Raw genomic sequence first — 17,176 nt, 5'->3', positions numbered from 1 at the left:
AGCAGTTAAATACCACACACCTCATGATGGGTAAAGGCAAAGAGCTCTCTGAAGACATTCACAACCTGATTGTTGCTCAGCATCAGAATGGAACTGGTTACAGACTTATATCAAAGCACCTGAATGTTCCAGTCAGCACCGTTGGGGCCATTATTCACAAGTGGAAGAAGCACCACCTTACCATCAACAGGCCACGCACAGGAGCTCCTTGAAGATTTCTGACCAGGGAGTCAGAAAGATAGTCAGAAGAGTACTCAACGAGCCAAGGACCACCCTGAAAGTGCTCCAGAAAGACTTGGAGGCATCAGGTACAATTGTTACAGAGAAAACAATTGGCAATGCACTCCACTGCCATGGCCTCTATGTACACTCAGCCCGCAAGACTCCATTCCTCAAGAAAAGGCATGTTGAAGCTGGTTCAAAGTTTGCTAAACAGCATCTTGACAAGTCTGTAGAATACTGGGAGAATGTTGTCTGGTCAGATCAGGTTCAATACTTTTTTCCTGTGTTATCGTACTTAATTCCACACAATCATTATTTATCGACCCGAGCGTTGTGATTTCTTTTCATGTGTGGATTATTTGAGTTAATACCAATGTCTGGTAGAAATTTTGTTTGAAAAGCATCTTTGGAAATAAATGTGATGAGTAAAAAGTTGACGTGTTCAATACTTACTTTCCCCACTGTACTTCTTCATGCTTTGCTTGTGTCTGCTCCTTTCAAATGTATAGATTTCTAATCATATTGTGAAAGGCAAGCATGGAAAATAACCGTTTGGAAAAAGGCTACAGGCTGTGAAAAAAAAGGACTTTGCAATCTCATAGCAAGCAGGACACACTTCTGGATATGTGGGGGTCTATTCATCCTTTTAGCAAAAGCAACCAAGGCAAGTCAAAGTTAGAACAGACATGGTCGGGCACATGGAAAATCAAACAAGAAAAAAAAAAAAACTTTTCATGACAGAAAAAGACCCAGGAAGTAACACAGAACGGAAAGAAACCCAACAAAGCAAACAAAGAAGGGGGAAATGATAGGGCTCATTTCACATTTGAAGTGAAAGGTATGAATTAGTTATTGAACTATAAAAAACAAAGCATGCACTCAGTTTGTTTTATATTACAGTTCCTTGATCTAAAGCCCTATACATATTTACAAAGTCTGTTAAAGGGACTCAGAAATCTGAAGCCAATTCACTTATTGATCTCTATTTATCATTCTAGCAGTTTAATCACAATCAGTACTGTACTGTACTGTAAATGTGTCACAAGTGTTTCAAAAGACACTCAACAACTAGTCATGACTACACTTTTAAATTATCATTTAGATGTTTACAGCAAAATGCGGAATGATTTATGACATTTTAACAATGCTTATATTACTTCAGTTAGTGGATTTAAATTCATATTTACAGTCCCTTTAACCTTTAGTTGACAATAAACACGTATTAAAATAAATGAATACATTATTATGAAAAAACACTACAAACTTAGTTTAACTTTGGTGTTTAAAGTTTAACTCAACATTTATTTTATGTTTATTTTCTACAAAATACTTCTACAACTTGTTTATATTCAAATTATTTTATTTGAAATTTTAATCAGTGATTTTACCTTTGTCGAGTAGCCATTCGTCAACTACTCGACCAAGTCGGTATGGGATTCGCTGTCTAGCAATCGCCAGGCGTTCGTTATCATTGTTGCCTTTAAAGTTTAAAGAGACATTTCATTGGTTACAATCTGTAAGGTCAAAGGTTAAATGGTCATACTTAATGCTGGAGCTATACAACTGCACAAGGTTTTTATATTTAAAACGTTTGGAATATTTTAAAACAAAGTTTACCGAAACATTAACCGAACAAAAGTCAATCATTTTATTTTATTTTAGCCAACAAATTAGGCCTATGTTAGTGAAAATAAGTCAACTAGCACGCTAATGTTTCATTTAGGTTAATAGAGCTATGTTATAAACCAACCCAAATCACAAATTTAAACATTTCCACTTCACAACCTCTTTCCCAATTTACCACCCCATTTGTTTGAACTGGTTTAAAACTATTTATATACATTTATCCACAAAGAACATCATTTATAACTGTTTTTAACTCAACCTTTTATGGTTTAAAGGATGAACAATTTAACTTTAACTTATTACACATGCCCACCCCATTTATACACAACCTAGTTATCAAGAAAAATCAGCTACAACAGTTAACACAGTGTACATTCAGAGCATCTAGTCAGAGAAAAGTCAGGACACAATGTCATTTTTTGCACATACACTGTAAAAGATTCAATAAACCAGCTTTGACAAAAGCTCTTAGAGGGAAAAAAGGTTTGAGTTGAAAAACTGGAGATTCAATGAAAAATCCAAACAGTGATCAGGACAAAGTGAAGGACTCCTTTGGCGTTAATGAGGGCGAACTCTGCATCACCCTTTTGTCAGGGCCAATCACCTCTCCAGAACACAGACTTCCAGACAAGTGCCACTGTCTCTGAGTGCTTCCCTCCCCTGGTATTGTCTGCACAGATTGAATTCAGTCAGCTCTTTTCTTCCGGCAGATTGACAATGTTTGTCCCATCAAATATATTAATTCACTTCTGGCAGATAAAAGATCCGGTAGCAAAAAGAATGACTCTGTGAAGAAAAGCTTTTGAAGGGGAAGCCATCGCGAGGACAGGAAGGAGAGGAGGTAACCTTGTAACAAATGCACGGTTGGTCTGATGAAAGGTCTTAGTGGTAAGAAGACGCATAAAAAGATGTTTTTTTTTTAAATCGCATCAGCTTGAATTACTGTAGAGGATCAGCTGCACAGTAAAGGGTTTAGAGCTTGTCTATACTGCTCATGGAATTTGGCTGCAGGTGATTGTGCCTGGATGGAGCACAAAAGCTTGTGCAAGTGATTCAGAGGAACATCCTGTGTTACAGTGACAGTGTGCATCATGTCTGGTGAGGATCTTCAAGACGTGACTCGAGGTGAGGCCGCACATTCAGACCTCAAAACCTGTGATTCAAACACTTATCAGGTTACTTTTAAATGAGCCACATTCCTGCTTGAAAAGACTGACTTCTCTTATGAAGAAATGGTTTTGAAACTGCATGTTTAACTCTCCTGTGCAATCAGGTGTGTGCAAGGACAGGGCTGGAAACTCGGCTTTATGTATCATCTCTAAGGCTCATGAAGGAAGGACGGAGATAAAAGTCTGCTTTGACCAACTCCTCAGGACATAAATCTTTCAAAACAGGTGAAAGATTTTTCTTTCATATGGAAAGAAAATGTCTTGAAGCAGAGCTACAATCATTGCATGTTGGAATTTTTAGAAGAAAATCATTTTTAAATTATTTTTGTAGAAAAGAAAAGTTGATGGTTTTGACTTCCAAAATTCTTATAATTTTGAGTGTTTTTATTTATTTATTTATTTATTGTTATTATTATTATTATTATTATTAATTTATTTTTTATTAATTTTTATTTATTTTTTTAGATTTTTTATTTATTTTTAGATTTTTTATTTTTTTATTCATTTTTAGATTTTTTTTTTTTCATTTAAAATTATGGCTCTGACCCAAAAACAATGTTCAGTTTTCCCTTTGGGCTCTTTGACTCTATGACCGGCATTTCCCTCAATGCTCTAAAATTATAGATAATTAATAATCAAGCAGATGATCTGCGGGTAAATCGTGACTACAATGATACATAGTTGAAGCGAAGGTGTGCAAAAGGATGGTACACACCTTAGCTTAGCTTAGCTTAGGTAATCAAGGAGGAACAGGATGTGTTGATCATTCCCAGTGAACTGGGATTTTGGTAGCAGCACATTATGTCTGGTGCAGTCCTGAATATATCCACATTGAGGTCGATTTTAGTGCAAAATAATTTAACAGCACCATCACTACATTGAGGAATCCAGTGACTTATCAAGCTGTACACACTGTCAGTGTTTATGTTTGTTTGCATTAACAGTTGCACGGCAACAAACTCTATGAATGTGTCACAAATGATGTGCTGCAAAGATGGTAAAGGCAAACACAATCACACTAAAATATTTACTAATTACAATGAATCATTTCAAAACATAGACTTTAAGAAATGGACTTGTCCTCGCTCGGCTCTAATTGAGGCCACCATACAAACAGCTCCCCCTGGTGTTCAAGTCTTTTTTTCTGTAAAGTTTCTATTTCATTGTAACTAGATGTCAAATTTTGGGTGTTCCATTGCATTTGATAATGATTTACAGATGCCACTCTTGCGATGTTTTTTCGGGGTAAACCAAGTCAGGAAGGAGAGCCAATAAAAGATTAGACTTTAGTAGATTCTCTGCATGATGGCAGTGACTCTGAAAGGAGTATTCTGGCTTCAAAAACCCTACAATAGTAAAAAACAGAGCCATACTGTCCTAAAAACAGTCATTGTTTCAAATGATTCAAAGCTCAAATTGTTGTAATTTGAAAAAAAGGAGAAGAAAAAGATTGTTGCTGGTTTAGTGTAGCAGCTGCATTAGGTTAACCCTGGAGGAGCCTGTATCCAGCTTCAACCTGTGGCAATAAAAAGCCAGAAAAGAAAGTCACAAAGGAAATTTCTCACTCTTGTTAAACATGAATCTACCAAAACTTTAAAAAGGGAGTTTAAACTGCACCAGATTCAGCATTGTTTGAGTGTAGCCTTGGTAAGTTGATGATTTCTGTATCGCTTTTCAGCCAGAGTTATATTTCTTTATAAACTTTGAGAATACTGGCTTTATGAAAGTCACAGAATTTGGATTTCTTTCTTTCTTTCTTTCTTTCTTTCTTTCTTTCTTTCTTTCTTTCTTTCTTTCTTTCTTTCTTTCTTTCTGTCTTTCTTTCTTTCTTTCATTCTTTCGATCTTTCTGACTTTCTTTCTTTCTTTCTTTCTTTCTTTCTTTCTTTCTTTCTTTCTTTCTTTCTTTCTTTCTTTCTTTCAATAGTGACATTCATAAATTGATAGGTGTAGTTTTGTACATTGAAAGTATTTATATGAAAATAAAATTGTGTCAAAAAATTTAACATTTCTATCTTTGTTTCCTTTTTTTTCTTTCTTTCTATATTAGTTTCTTTCTTTCTTTCCTGTACAAGCCTCCTGAAGAGAAGGGTATGGCTGACAGCCAGTGGAGGATTATTCATGGAGCTTTAGCTACCAACAGATACATAGCTCTCCTGAACCAAAGCACCATCCCTTCTGTCCACAAGTGGAGACATTAGACCACTTAGTGGTGTCCCGTCCCTGGTTAGCTGCTCTTTTTCAAGTGTTACAGGAGTGGGTGGGGTGTTTTGGAGAGGTTTTTACATTTCCTTTTTTTTTTGTCTTTGGACCCCCAAGAAAAGACAGACACTGGTCTTGATTAATTTCATTTTTGCAATGCCAAACTGGCTATCTGGAAAAGCCGAAATAATAAATTGTGTGGTGATGTGACTACTGACTTAAAATGTTTGGTCTTCATTACCAATATTTTGTAAATACTTCAAATGTTTCTCATACATTTGAACAGAGAATAAGAAAAGTAAAGTTTATATGTGTCTTGTAACGGAGACATTGGCTTTAACTCTTGTTTCAACCATGAAGAAGAAACGTCATTAAATCACCATGACAACAGTCTAAGAAAACAATGAAGCTCTGTGGTACTTTAATTTAAGTTCCAGTATGGCTTAAGTTGAGACTGAAACTAACCATAGAATCAGTTTGTTGTTGTTAGACGTCACCTTTTGGATCTGTTTGGGTAGAGAATCATGTGTCACCCAGTCTCAGCTGCACGGTGCTGTCAAACCTGAACAATACATTTAATTTATGCTGCAGCTGAAAAATCAGTGAGCTTCCTCCAGGTAGGTGGATGCAGAGCGTACCAGCCTCCAGTTGCTTTTGGCTTATGTAACGTCTACCACACTGCCTGGTGTCAAACACACCGTATTTCCCTTATGCAAGGCCCCCGGAGCTCTGCACCACCTGATCCTTCTGAGCACTGAGCATGATGCAAGCATGAGACATAAACAAACCAATAAACAAATAACAGGCATACACACGTACCCACACGGCAGTACTTTCTCTTATTCCGGATGTGTCAAATTATTGAATAATCCATTAATTTTCACCGCCATGAAGCAGTTCTGGGGCTTTGATCAGTGCTGCCGCTGCGGTTTGTCAGTCACAGGGTGTTAGTTATGTCACCCCTGCCTTTCCTGCCATGACACCTCATCTGAGGAGAGGTCGGCTTCAAACTGGTCTTGCTAGAATAGATAGCCTACACCTCTTCAAGTTGCAGATGAGGATGAGGACACCTGAGGTTGCACCAGAGAGGAGTCAGACTTCGTAATATGTCATCACAATTTCCCTCGAGGCTGTCTTCTTATTTTTAAACCTATTGTTTCTGAGATTATTTCTTATTATTAGAGAGGATGGCTGGAGAGTGACAGGGAATTAGGGCAGTGGCGAGCAGGAACAGACATGTGGCGAAGGGTTCCGGCCAGAAAATGAACTAAAGATTGCAGCAATGAGGACTAAACTACTTTGCTCTAGCAACACCTGCAATATTTAGCATTTTTTGTTCTTAATACAGTTTATGATTCAAATAATTAGATCCATTACATTACACAGGGATACGTTAAATAATTTTTTGTCACAATACAATCAGTTTTGGTATAAGGTATGACAAGGTTCATGTGGTCAAACACGAGTCAGTTTCAAGGACTTTTTCCTTACCACTGTTTATATTTGGACGTTGCCAAATCCTCTGTTAATGACAGGTTTATGTCGTGAATCTCTGTTTTTTTTTGCCAAGTAGCCCCTAATAAGTACAAAGTATTTTTGTTTGGAAAAAAGACGTGAAGCACAGCGCTGTACTGTTACCGTCTTATTTATGAAATATTTTTATAAACAGCCTCTTTTGATGTGCTGGCTTCATGCTACTGTTGGCTTATTTCACCCCGCAGATCAATCACATTGCCTTAAGTCTGATTTATGCTTGACAGGTCTGTGGGGTCCGCGCGGCTTCATGCAGACAAATGACGTCATTTTCGCACCTACACCCCCCATAGCGCGGTTCCTTTTACACCAAAAATTTCCGCGCTGTGCACACTTGAAAATTTCTAACCTGCCGGACGGAGACGCCCGGACAAGATGTTGGAAGAATGGGATCTCCTAGTGGTCGAAGTGCAGAAATACAGGCATCTGTATGACTCTTCACATTGGGATCACCGTGATAACAGAGTGGTGAATAATTCATGGCGTAAAACTGCGGCTACCCTCGGCAGGGAGGAAGAGGCATCGGTTAAAAGAACCTGGAAAAATGTCTGGGACAGATATGTCATGTGGTAAACAAAGGAAAACTTCTTCAACCTTTGTTTAGATACACAGCCCCCTGCAGTTTGGGAATTGACACCAATGGATGCCAATCCAGGGTGTTAAAACGCACAAAAGTCTAATGCGTTCTCTAGCGCCGATCTTGTGTGTCTGATTTCCGCACATCATGTAGGCGCGGAAAGCATGACCTAGCCTATAGGTGAGTTGCAACTTGTGGACATCAGCAGCATTGCGGCTACGCCTCAACCACAGTGCTAAGATGTTATCCTGGTAATATGGCGACTTTTTTTGGGGGGGGGGGTTAACAGAGTTGAATAACCTATTGGGTATGATATTCATTTTATGAACTTAAACTTCTACTTGATTCAAACATTGATGGAATAAATAGTGTGTAAGGAACTTTGCTTGGTTTCTATTTTTTAAACATACATGTTTTTTGAGGACCATTTGAGGACTACTGATCTAGACCAGTGATTTCCAAAAAGGGGGTTGCAAATCTCTCATAGCCGGGTTGTTTAATGACCTGACACACCAGACGGACAGTTTCATATATAGTTTCATATTTAGCCGAGTGACTTTGTTGGTCAATGGAGCCTGGCAAGATGGATCTGCAGGATTTCAGAAACTGAATCAGGCAGGTCCATCTGCTCTGCAAGGTTAGTTGTTTATTGCCTTTCAAAATATATTGGAATACATCGTGAAAAGTAACAAAATAGGGGTTAAATTTGATTTATGAAACCAAACAAACAGAAAATATTTGATATGTTTTCCACATTTCTTTGTGGGAACAGCAGTCTAATTTTCAACAAGTCAGCTAAATAAAGTATCTTTGGTCTTTTTTTTTGTTTGTTTCTGGATTGGGTTTTTAGTGTTCTCCAACAGCAGGGGGCCGTCAGTCTGTGGCACAGATAGTTTGGGGGTCATGGGCTAAAAAGTTTGGGAACCACTGGTCTAGACATCCAACTCCTGTTGTCTTGAGGAAACTTTTGGTATGGACTAGTGATATTTAATTGATTCTTAACTCATTTTCATCAGATTATTGTGTAACTGGATGTTATCTGTGTAAAACTGCAGGTTATAGCAGCAGTAATGCAATCAACATTATGTAGCCTTATTTCTAAGCTGCTTTATTCTATGCATCCTCCAACATGATAGAAGATAAATCACAAAAACAAATACCATGCCAAGTCTTATATAATTTGTGCAACATTTCTGTTTTTCTAAGTGCCTCCAACAAAATTGAGTGACAGAAATGTTTGGTTTGCAGAGGAACAGGAAACTTTAGTTAGACACACAGTAGCTACAGGCAGACACACACACACAGGCATACAGTAAACACACATTCCTATGCTCCAGCACACCACTGAGCCAAAATCCTCCCCTTTTGTGCGGAAACACGCTCCATTTTCAAAGACAGTAGCGCTTTATCTGCCGGGCTCTGCACCCCTTGTGGCGTGCTGAGTCTATCCTCACCGAGGTTAATTAAGTGTGGATATAATCAAGGTCTGATCGTGTATTGATCCCCACTGTGGGACACCCGAGTGTTAAACAATGCTGTCCCCTGGGCTTTGATGCAGCAGCAGGGCCCATTCATCGCGCCTGCGAGTGGAGCCAGTCACTGCTGCTGAGCGCTGATTCGGTTTGGAGCGGGACAGCCCTGCTTATCTCCTCTGCCAGACAGCCGCGATTCAGCTGAGCCGTCCCTGCTGACCTGCTTCGCCCTCACTCACTTGTTTTCTTTTTTGTTAATAAAGTGGTCAGATAAGGTGGGAGCTTTATCTCATTACAAGCCCTAGGACACTCGGCACATTAAACGAACAAATATGCAAATACATCTTCTGTTGGTGGAGCTGGGAGAATTAAAGAGGAGGGAACGTACACAAATCTCACTATTATTTTCATTATTCTGCTCCTTTCATTTATTTTTCCTGCTCTGGCCGGGGTGGCCGGTGCACCTTTTTTTGAGCATGCTCAGTGACGGCTGCTCACACAAAAGGCTGAATAGGCTCATGGATAGAACAGAGGAGAAAGCAGGGCAGATAGGGATGGAGCTTTGATGGATAAAGCTAGCCCTCCACCCTTTGTATCGCACATATCAGCCTCCACATGGCAAGGTGGGAGAACAGGACGGAGGCTGAGATGGACAGAGGGGGGCAGGGGTGGACAGAAAGGACATGAAAAGAGGAAACTGCAGGTTGAGGGGAGTGCAAGGAGCGGCAGAGAGCTCTGTGAGTGCACCACACTCTGATAACAGCAGAAGAATAAGGCCACGGACTTCTCCATTATCTTTGTGAGCTGCGAGTGTTCACTGGGTGCTCGGGTAGGATACTGCACTGCACCCTCAGGGCCCGGCAGCACCATTGTGATGGTATTACTTCCATGGCCGAGACTCAGGAGAAGGGTTCAGTGTTTTTTTTTCCTCTTTGTGTGAGGGAAAGCGAGGATAAAGGCGGACAAATAGAGCGCTAGCTACGCGTCTGTGTGTGTGATTTTAGATTCTAATAATTGTGCTAAAGACTTTTAATGGCCCACAAGTATGCAGTACGAGACTTTTTAATGAGATTACCAGGGCAGCAATATAGGCCCTGGTGAAGCAATTATTTCCTTGCTTTGAGAGTGATCACTCCCTCCCATATAATCTCCTACTCTCTGTCTTTCTCACTCCGCAGCCATCATTTTTATCTCTGCTGTCTGCTCTTATTATAATCACTGTTGATCTGTGAGTGGCCTGTGAGGGGCTGAGGGCTGCTATTATGAGTGCGTTAGAGGCATACATGGATACTAATCAAACTACAGGCGAGCTGAGAGAATGATGGCCTTGTGTGCTCTGTGTGTGTGTGTGTGTGTGTGTGTGTGTGAGGTGGGGGTGGGGTTGGTGGGGGGGCTGTGCAGTAATTGTGATTGGATGTAATTAGTCTGGAATGAGTCTAATAAGGTAGCTGCACTTGGCTTTGTCACTGATGTTTGATTGGTGGGGGAGGAGGTTGGTCACTTCTTCCTGCAGCATTTATAACTCAGCATTTCTCATTAGGGAGAAAAATCTGCGTTATAAAGGAAACGTCCACATCCAGCACCACTAACGCTCCAAATATAACTCCTTTAATCCTTGACAAGTCATCAGTTGTTGAAATGATTGATGAATAAACTGCACAATAACGTAATGGTTCTTATTAAGCGGTCAGCTTTAAGGTTTAATATTTCTTTGATAAACTCAAAACACGCCATTAAAGTATTAATGCATGGGAGATGAATGATTCAGCTCTCAGATGTAGAGTAGGGTTTCTTTTTTTTTTTTTTTTTTTTTTTTAAGTTTGCTCCAGCTCTGAATTCTTACATAATCCAATCCAATCCAATTTCAATGTGTTTAGCGCTTAAAAACAGACACTGTGACCAAGTGCTGTACAGAAAAATAAGTAAATAATAAATAAATAAACAAACAGACAAACAAATAAACAAATAAATAAGTAGATAAATAAATTTATAAATTGATAATAAATAAATAAATAAATACATAGAAAATAAATAAATAAATATAGATAAATAAATAAATAGACAGACTAATATATACATAAATAAATCATAAATAAATAGATAATACATAAAATAAAAAAATAAAAAATAGACAAATAAATAAATAAAAAATAGATTAATAAATAAATAAATAATTCAATAAAATAAAATGAAATGCATAGCAGCTTACTTGAGACAAAAAAAACACTACATTTAAAATAATAAAAAAAAAACAGTTTAAAAATATAAAATATAATATTAACATAATCAACAGGCTGCAACATTACAGATTTAACGTTTTGGTAACTAACTTCAGGTTTTCCTAACTTTTTAAACTGAAATGGAATAAAAACTTTAATTAAACTTCCTCTATCATTATTATTTAATGGATCATAAATGTATAAATGTGCAGTACATGAATCTGTAATACTAACAGGATTTATGGAAGTCAGTGTTGCCAACTACTCAGTAAAGAAAGTTTCAATTGTCTATCCCAGAAGTCGCTCAAAGTTGCAAAATTAAGACATCACCTAATTTGCATGTAATTGTTTTCATTTAGCAGAAACTTTTTGCCCAAAGTGACGTACAACATTGAGCATTTTGGTGGGTATGCTAACACCTCTTCAGCTATCAGCCCAACTCCAAATCCTGGTCCATGCTGGGACTTAAACCAGGGACTAGAAATAGACCTATATGGTTTTTTCAGAGCTGATACTGACACTGATTATTGGTAGTTGAGGAAGCCGATAACTGATATTTGGGGACGATATTCATTCACAGTAAAAGTGAAAATATTAGCATCAAAATATATAATAATACGAAATCTCCAACACTTAACTTTGTTAAAACGGCATTAAGCATATGTTTATTCAACAGCTACCAGGCTCAGCAGCTGTCTTATAAAGTTAAATGAAAACTTTTAAAAATAAAAAGCTACCCAAAGATTTTCTACAGTTTGTCAAGTTTCCAAAAAATGGCTCTGTGTGTGACCAATCAGATGGCACTGTGGGTGGGACAAAGATAGAGACAGAGTAGCGACTGCAGACAGAGAGGTTCAGCTGTATTGGAGCAAAAATAATACAATCTTAGATTTAATTTCTCACTTTAAAAAAAAATAAACAGATGCCTACCAGGGACCCTCTGGTTACAAACCCAAGTCCCTATGGACTGAGCTACTGCTGCCCCTAACACTGCAGGCATAGACTGTATGGTCGTGGGAGAAACAGAAAGTGTGTAAAAACAACATAGATAAGTTTACCACTATAAATGAACTTTCTTCTGTTGATTTGTGATATTTCAATGTCATCATATCAACCCTCCATCTTTATTCCAACTTGGAACGGGCAAAAGTGACCACATTTTTTATATAAAAAGTTGTTAGAGGGGTCTGAAAAGTTGCTCAACATAGCGTCAAAGTTGCTAAGTTGTGTACGTCAGTGGACATTTAGTAGGTTGTCGACAGAATTGTTTCTTAAAAAAGCGTGAAATACCTCCAAACTGAATCACTGTCATTAGCATTCTTCGTTGTATCTGAGCTCAGGTGAGCAAAAATGTTCAGACCTTCTGCATTAAAAAAGTAGTGTAGTGTTAACACAGAAAAAAATAGAACTGAATTGCATAGATCTGCCCCAGATTGGCTCTTTGTTCACAGATATCTGATCTAACTTTTCCGTCTAGATACCGGATCAGTGCATCCCTATCTTTCATTGGACATTCACTTCAACATCAACTGTGGCATTTGAATAGATGTTTCTTTTCATGTTTAAGTCGATAAATATTTAAACGTGTGTTCTTGGAATAACTTGGAAAGTTGTGTTTATGAGCAGCACATCTGTCTGTCTGACAGGCTTTTAGAAACAGGGGTTGTACTTTGAAGATGAGACGGCAGCATCCAGGCATTTAACCCTGCTGTCCATTCTGCCATGTCTACAGCACGTCAGAAGCCATTAGCTTCCCCCATATCACCTGAGGCGAGCAGGGACAGTGCAGTCTCAGTCATAAAACCCCCTTTCATTTGGATGAATGCACTGGACGCGGCTAAAAAAGGTCACCAGACATTATGCAGAAGGAGAGAGACAGGGTGAATTTGTTTTTCTATTTGTCCTGCTGTCCGGTTCTTTTTGTGCACGCTCACATCAGAGAGGATCCTCATCCGAAGCTGCAGAAAGTGCTGCACTTGTGCTGCAGTCATTTAGATGTGGCAATTTAAAAGTACAAGCTCCAGATTAGCTATTTAATAGCCGCAGTCCTTTAACCCTCTGTAGCTTTTGTCAAAGCCTCGAAGCAGTTAAAAAGTTAACAATTTCAACAACACAAGCAGTGACATTTAAATTCATTTTGAAAGCCATCATTCTGCTAAACATCTTGACATTCTACAAGAAATGCACCAGTGTTGCTGAGTTTTTTCCACAGAGAAAGGTTGCCGGTTAACTCTGCGATGGAAGAGAAAGTGCCAGAATGAAGGAAAGTGTTCCAGTCGCACCGAGTGAAACGTATTCTTCTTTTCCAATTACCAAACTCTCATTACACAGCACAGTCAGTAGGCAATTCTTCTTCTACTGTCATGTAAGCTGTGTTTATGAGAAGTGCTACACAAATAACAATGATTATTATCGGTAGTAACACTAATAACAAAGAAAATGAAAAGCCCGATGAGTAATCGTGGTGTGTGCTGTGAAAATGATTAATCTGAAAGTGCGTCGTCATGCTTTAACCAGATGCTGGAATGTAGCCGATCATCTGGTGTTTAAATCTGAGTAAACAACGCATTAATTCAGGTGTTCATTTCATTTGACTGTGTTATTGCAGGTTTGTCCACACCCTCCCTGTAATTCAATCAATCTACTGTATTGGCAGATGAATAAATATTGAACTGGCACACAATTACATGGCTCTATAAAAGTGGTAATTTGTCTGTAAATAGTCTATTGATTAGACATTCTGTGAACACACACTGTGGGCGGGTTATTAATGTATATTGGGGGAAATGCAGACGGGTGGGTGGAGGCCTTTCCTTGGCTTTATATTTTAGGTTATGGAGGCTTTAAAGTGCATCCATTTTGCATAGACTGGGGTTGTTTAACAGCATTGATTTATGTAGAGCGATAAACATCAGAGCTGAGAAAAAAACTCCACAACACTGGTTTTAATCTCAACAGCTGCTGGAAACAGAAACATAAAAAAAGCAATTAAAGCACATGCCAAGTCAACACAAAAACATCCTGACAGATAAGGCTTTAATAGTGGGCTTGATAACGTCATCGGTCGTTTTACGGCTTCTAAAGTAGCAACAGATGTGATTAAAGGGGAAGGGGGTGACTCACCTGTGGGGTAGCGCTCAATGACTGGCAGGTCATCCACCTGCAGAGTGGCATTACCCCCACTCCTCGTAAACTTCACTATATGGTACTTTCCGTCATTTACAAACTTTGACGTCTCCTCAATGTTTATGTCGTCTGTTCCGACATTAAATACAACGGCAATGTTTCCTTTTTCCTGGAAAGACAAGAACACAGGACAGAAAAAGGAGTTAGCAACAATAAAAAAGACTGCTGGAAGTATTCATTAAGGGACTGTATGACAATTAATGGGTTCCCGAAAATTTGGTGAGCTTTCTTTCTTTTTTTTTTCTTTTTTGTATTATTAATATTTTTTTCTAGAATGAGCAGAGTTATATCAGCGGTTGCACTTCGCATTGACATAAAATAAAAATTATTTAAAAAATAAAATAAAATTAACTTTAAATATAATAAAATAAAAAAGGTAACTTTTTGAACTTTTCGAGACTTCAAAACAGAGGAGCAAACACAGAAGCATCTTTCTGTGATGCTCATTGTTTGGAAATACAGTGTTTATCTCCAAGCTGATAGAAGCCTCTGGGTGTTTTAGCTAACTTTTCGTTCCAGTGAAGCCAGCACCTACAACATGACTTTCAGCCAAGGCTTCCTTTCTCTCATTGCATTGTCAGCGGCAAAATACTGTCATTCTCTGGTCCATTACCTCCCCCAAGATGTTACACCTACATCTGGTACAGTTAGTAGTGGGTCACGTTTCACCCTGACTTACTTTTGTGGCATGGAATCATAAAAATAAACCTTACACTTTAAGGTCTTTGTTTTTTAAAAAATATTGAGGTCATGATATGTAGTCATGATATGTAACTCTTTTTTTAAATGTGTAAAGTAAAACATTTCTCAAGACTGACTTCAAGAGGAACCAAAAACAACTTTCTTTTAGAGTCAGCTGTGCTTGCGTGAAGATATCTGTCCACAGATACTTCATATTACAGCCTGGCTGTCATCACAGCCATGACCGTTCAGCCTGCTTTTACTCCTCATACAAACTGTGTTTCCTGAATGCACCAAAGTCTGCAGATACATGAACATTTGTCCCAACTCAGTCTACAAAGTAAAGTAAAGGGTTACTAATATTCTTGTGTTCATTACTAGTAAAACTCAGGTAGCTGTATCTCTTTTCCTTGATGGAATCGTCCATGATGCTGATGCTCGAGTTCTGTTGGTCTGTCCTGGTGTGTTTACATCTTTCTCCCCCTTCAGAGTGACTTAAAGTGCAGCATATGCTCTCCTTCAGGGGTGTTCCTCATCACGATCTCTCTTGTGAAAACCCCAATTCTATGCGTCTTTTTTTTTTTTAAACAGTAAAATAATAAATAAATGAATATAAAAAAATAAATAATAATAATAAATAATAATAATAATAATTGTTGTTATTATTTTTATAATAAAATAAAAATAAAAAAATAATAAAAAAATAATAAAAAATACTGTATGCATCTTATTTATTTTTTTATTTTTATTTTTTAAGGGTAAAATAATAATAATAATACTAATAATAATAATAATAATAATAATAATAATAATAATAATAATAATAATGATAATAATAATCATAATAATAATAATAATAATAATAATGATAAAAATTGTTTGTGTCTTAAACTGCAGGACAGATTAAGGCATCTTCAGGTTAAAGCTTGAGCTATTTTTGTTGCTGCTAAAAGTTCACTGCTCTTTAAAAAAAACATTGCAACAGCTCTAATAGTCATATTGTTCATTTAATGGTTTTAATAACGTCACTTAAATAAATTATACAGCCAGAGGTTCAGAGTTTCCCCTCGAGCTTAAGTGCGCTGTGTGCCTGTTCTGTCCCTCTGTGTGACGCCGCCATCTGCTTCGTGCAATAAACACTTTTTCACTTACAACACTCACAAACATCAAATCTTGAGTGTTCCCCGTCCAAACACTGTACGAGCTCTTTTCATCAACATAAAGACTCAAGAGTTGATTTAAATCTTGCCATAAGGATCTGATTGAATTTGAGCAGTAGATCGTTAAACTGGAGCAAATATGAGAAGCGTTAAAATCTAAGAGAGAAGATCCCAGAGAGCTTCTCCACCATCCCCTCAGATCCACATGTGACGTCGATCTACTCAAAAAGCTCTCATGATCGAAGTCCCTGAGTCCTACTGCTTAATCTTCCTCACATAAGTGTGTCTGAGTGTGTGTGTGTGTGCTGCAGCCTCACTCTCTGCAGTGAAAGGAGCATCTGGTTGGAGGCTCAACCTGCTGTAGCAGCGCAGCACTCTGCATGTCATTATCCAGTCAGCACCGCCGATACTACACTACATCTCTCTTTGACTCTCCCACATGCGCAAATTGACTCTTTTTAAACCCACACACACCCACAAAAACACACACACACGCGCACAGAAACACAAACAAACAGAGCTTGTCCCCCTTAAAGTGCAGAATGAGTCGAGCATGTCTCAAGAGCCAGAAGCTAAAGTGCAATTAAACCCATTTGTAATGTGTCACACCAAGTTACCCAAACAAGGACAATTGTATGCTTTGTAATGTAATTTCAACAGATTATATAATCTGATGCATTAAAGCTACAGTACAAACACAATTTACTGACCCCTCATGGGCATACACACCAATCAACACAACTGGAAAGCAGATGCTGCAGCAGCGACTGTGCTTTTTGGAGCTGAACGGAGGAGACGATGATCCGTCCAGGCTGCTGTTGTTGTAGTAAGACCTCGTGATAAGTTGTAATCTGTCATTTCAAGAGATTTGGCCCTCTCGAAAACCCTTCAGCTAGAGCCACCGAGACAGCAGCTCCACAGCAGGACTGAACGCTGCGAGAGACGGCAGATAGCACGAGCATCTGCCATCATCAGACCTCACAGCCCGGCAGATTTTCACCCAATTTTCTCTCCTTCAAGTGCTCCAATTTACAGTGAAATTTAACTCAAGAAGCATCTGTGATTCCAAATGGGAACTTTCTTTCTTTCTTTCAAGGACTACCACACACTAAACACATTAATTGAGAACT

The 17,176-nt window shown here is 38.3% G+C and overlaps 1 protein-coding gene across 22 annotated transcripts in view; it reads right to left on the bottom strand.

Moving 5' to 3' along the window:
- Positions 1–17,176, bottom strand: part of LOC141794634 (neurexin-1a) — a 469,750-nt gene that overhangs the window by 81,365 nt on the left and 371,209 nt on the right. For 13 of the 22 annotated variants that reach the window (XM_074674993.1, XM_074674995.1, XM_074674998.1 and 10 more), the window contains 2 exons: positions 14,143–14,314; positions 1,611–1,700 (listed from right to left, as the gene is read on the bottom strand). In XM_074674993.1, the coding sequence (XP_074531094.1) occupies positions 1,611–1,700; positions 14,143–14,314 (262 nt within the window). The remainder of the gene's footprint in view (positions 1–1,610; positions 1,701–14,142; positions 14,315–17,176) is intronic. The other 9 variants (XM_074675004.1, XM_074675005.1, XM_074675006.1 and 6 more) reach the window with 1 other exon arrangement.

Source organism: Halichoeres trimaculatus, unplaced genomic scaffold (genome assembly GCF_033239565.1).
Source record: "Halichoeres trimaculatus isolate MK-OKI-2021-1 unplaced genomic scaffold, fHalTri1.1 fHalTri1_scaffold_8, whole genome shotgun sequence".
NCBI lineage: Eukaryota > Metazoa > Chordata > Actinopteri > Labriformes > Labridae > Halichoeres > Halichoeres trimaculatus.
Note: the sequence above shows the minus strand (reverse complement) of the source record. Positions and strands in the feature narration are given on the sequence as shown.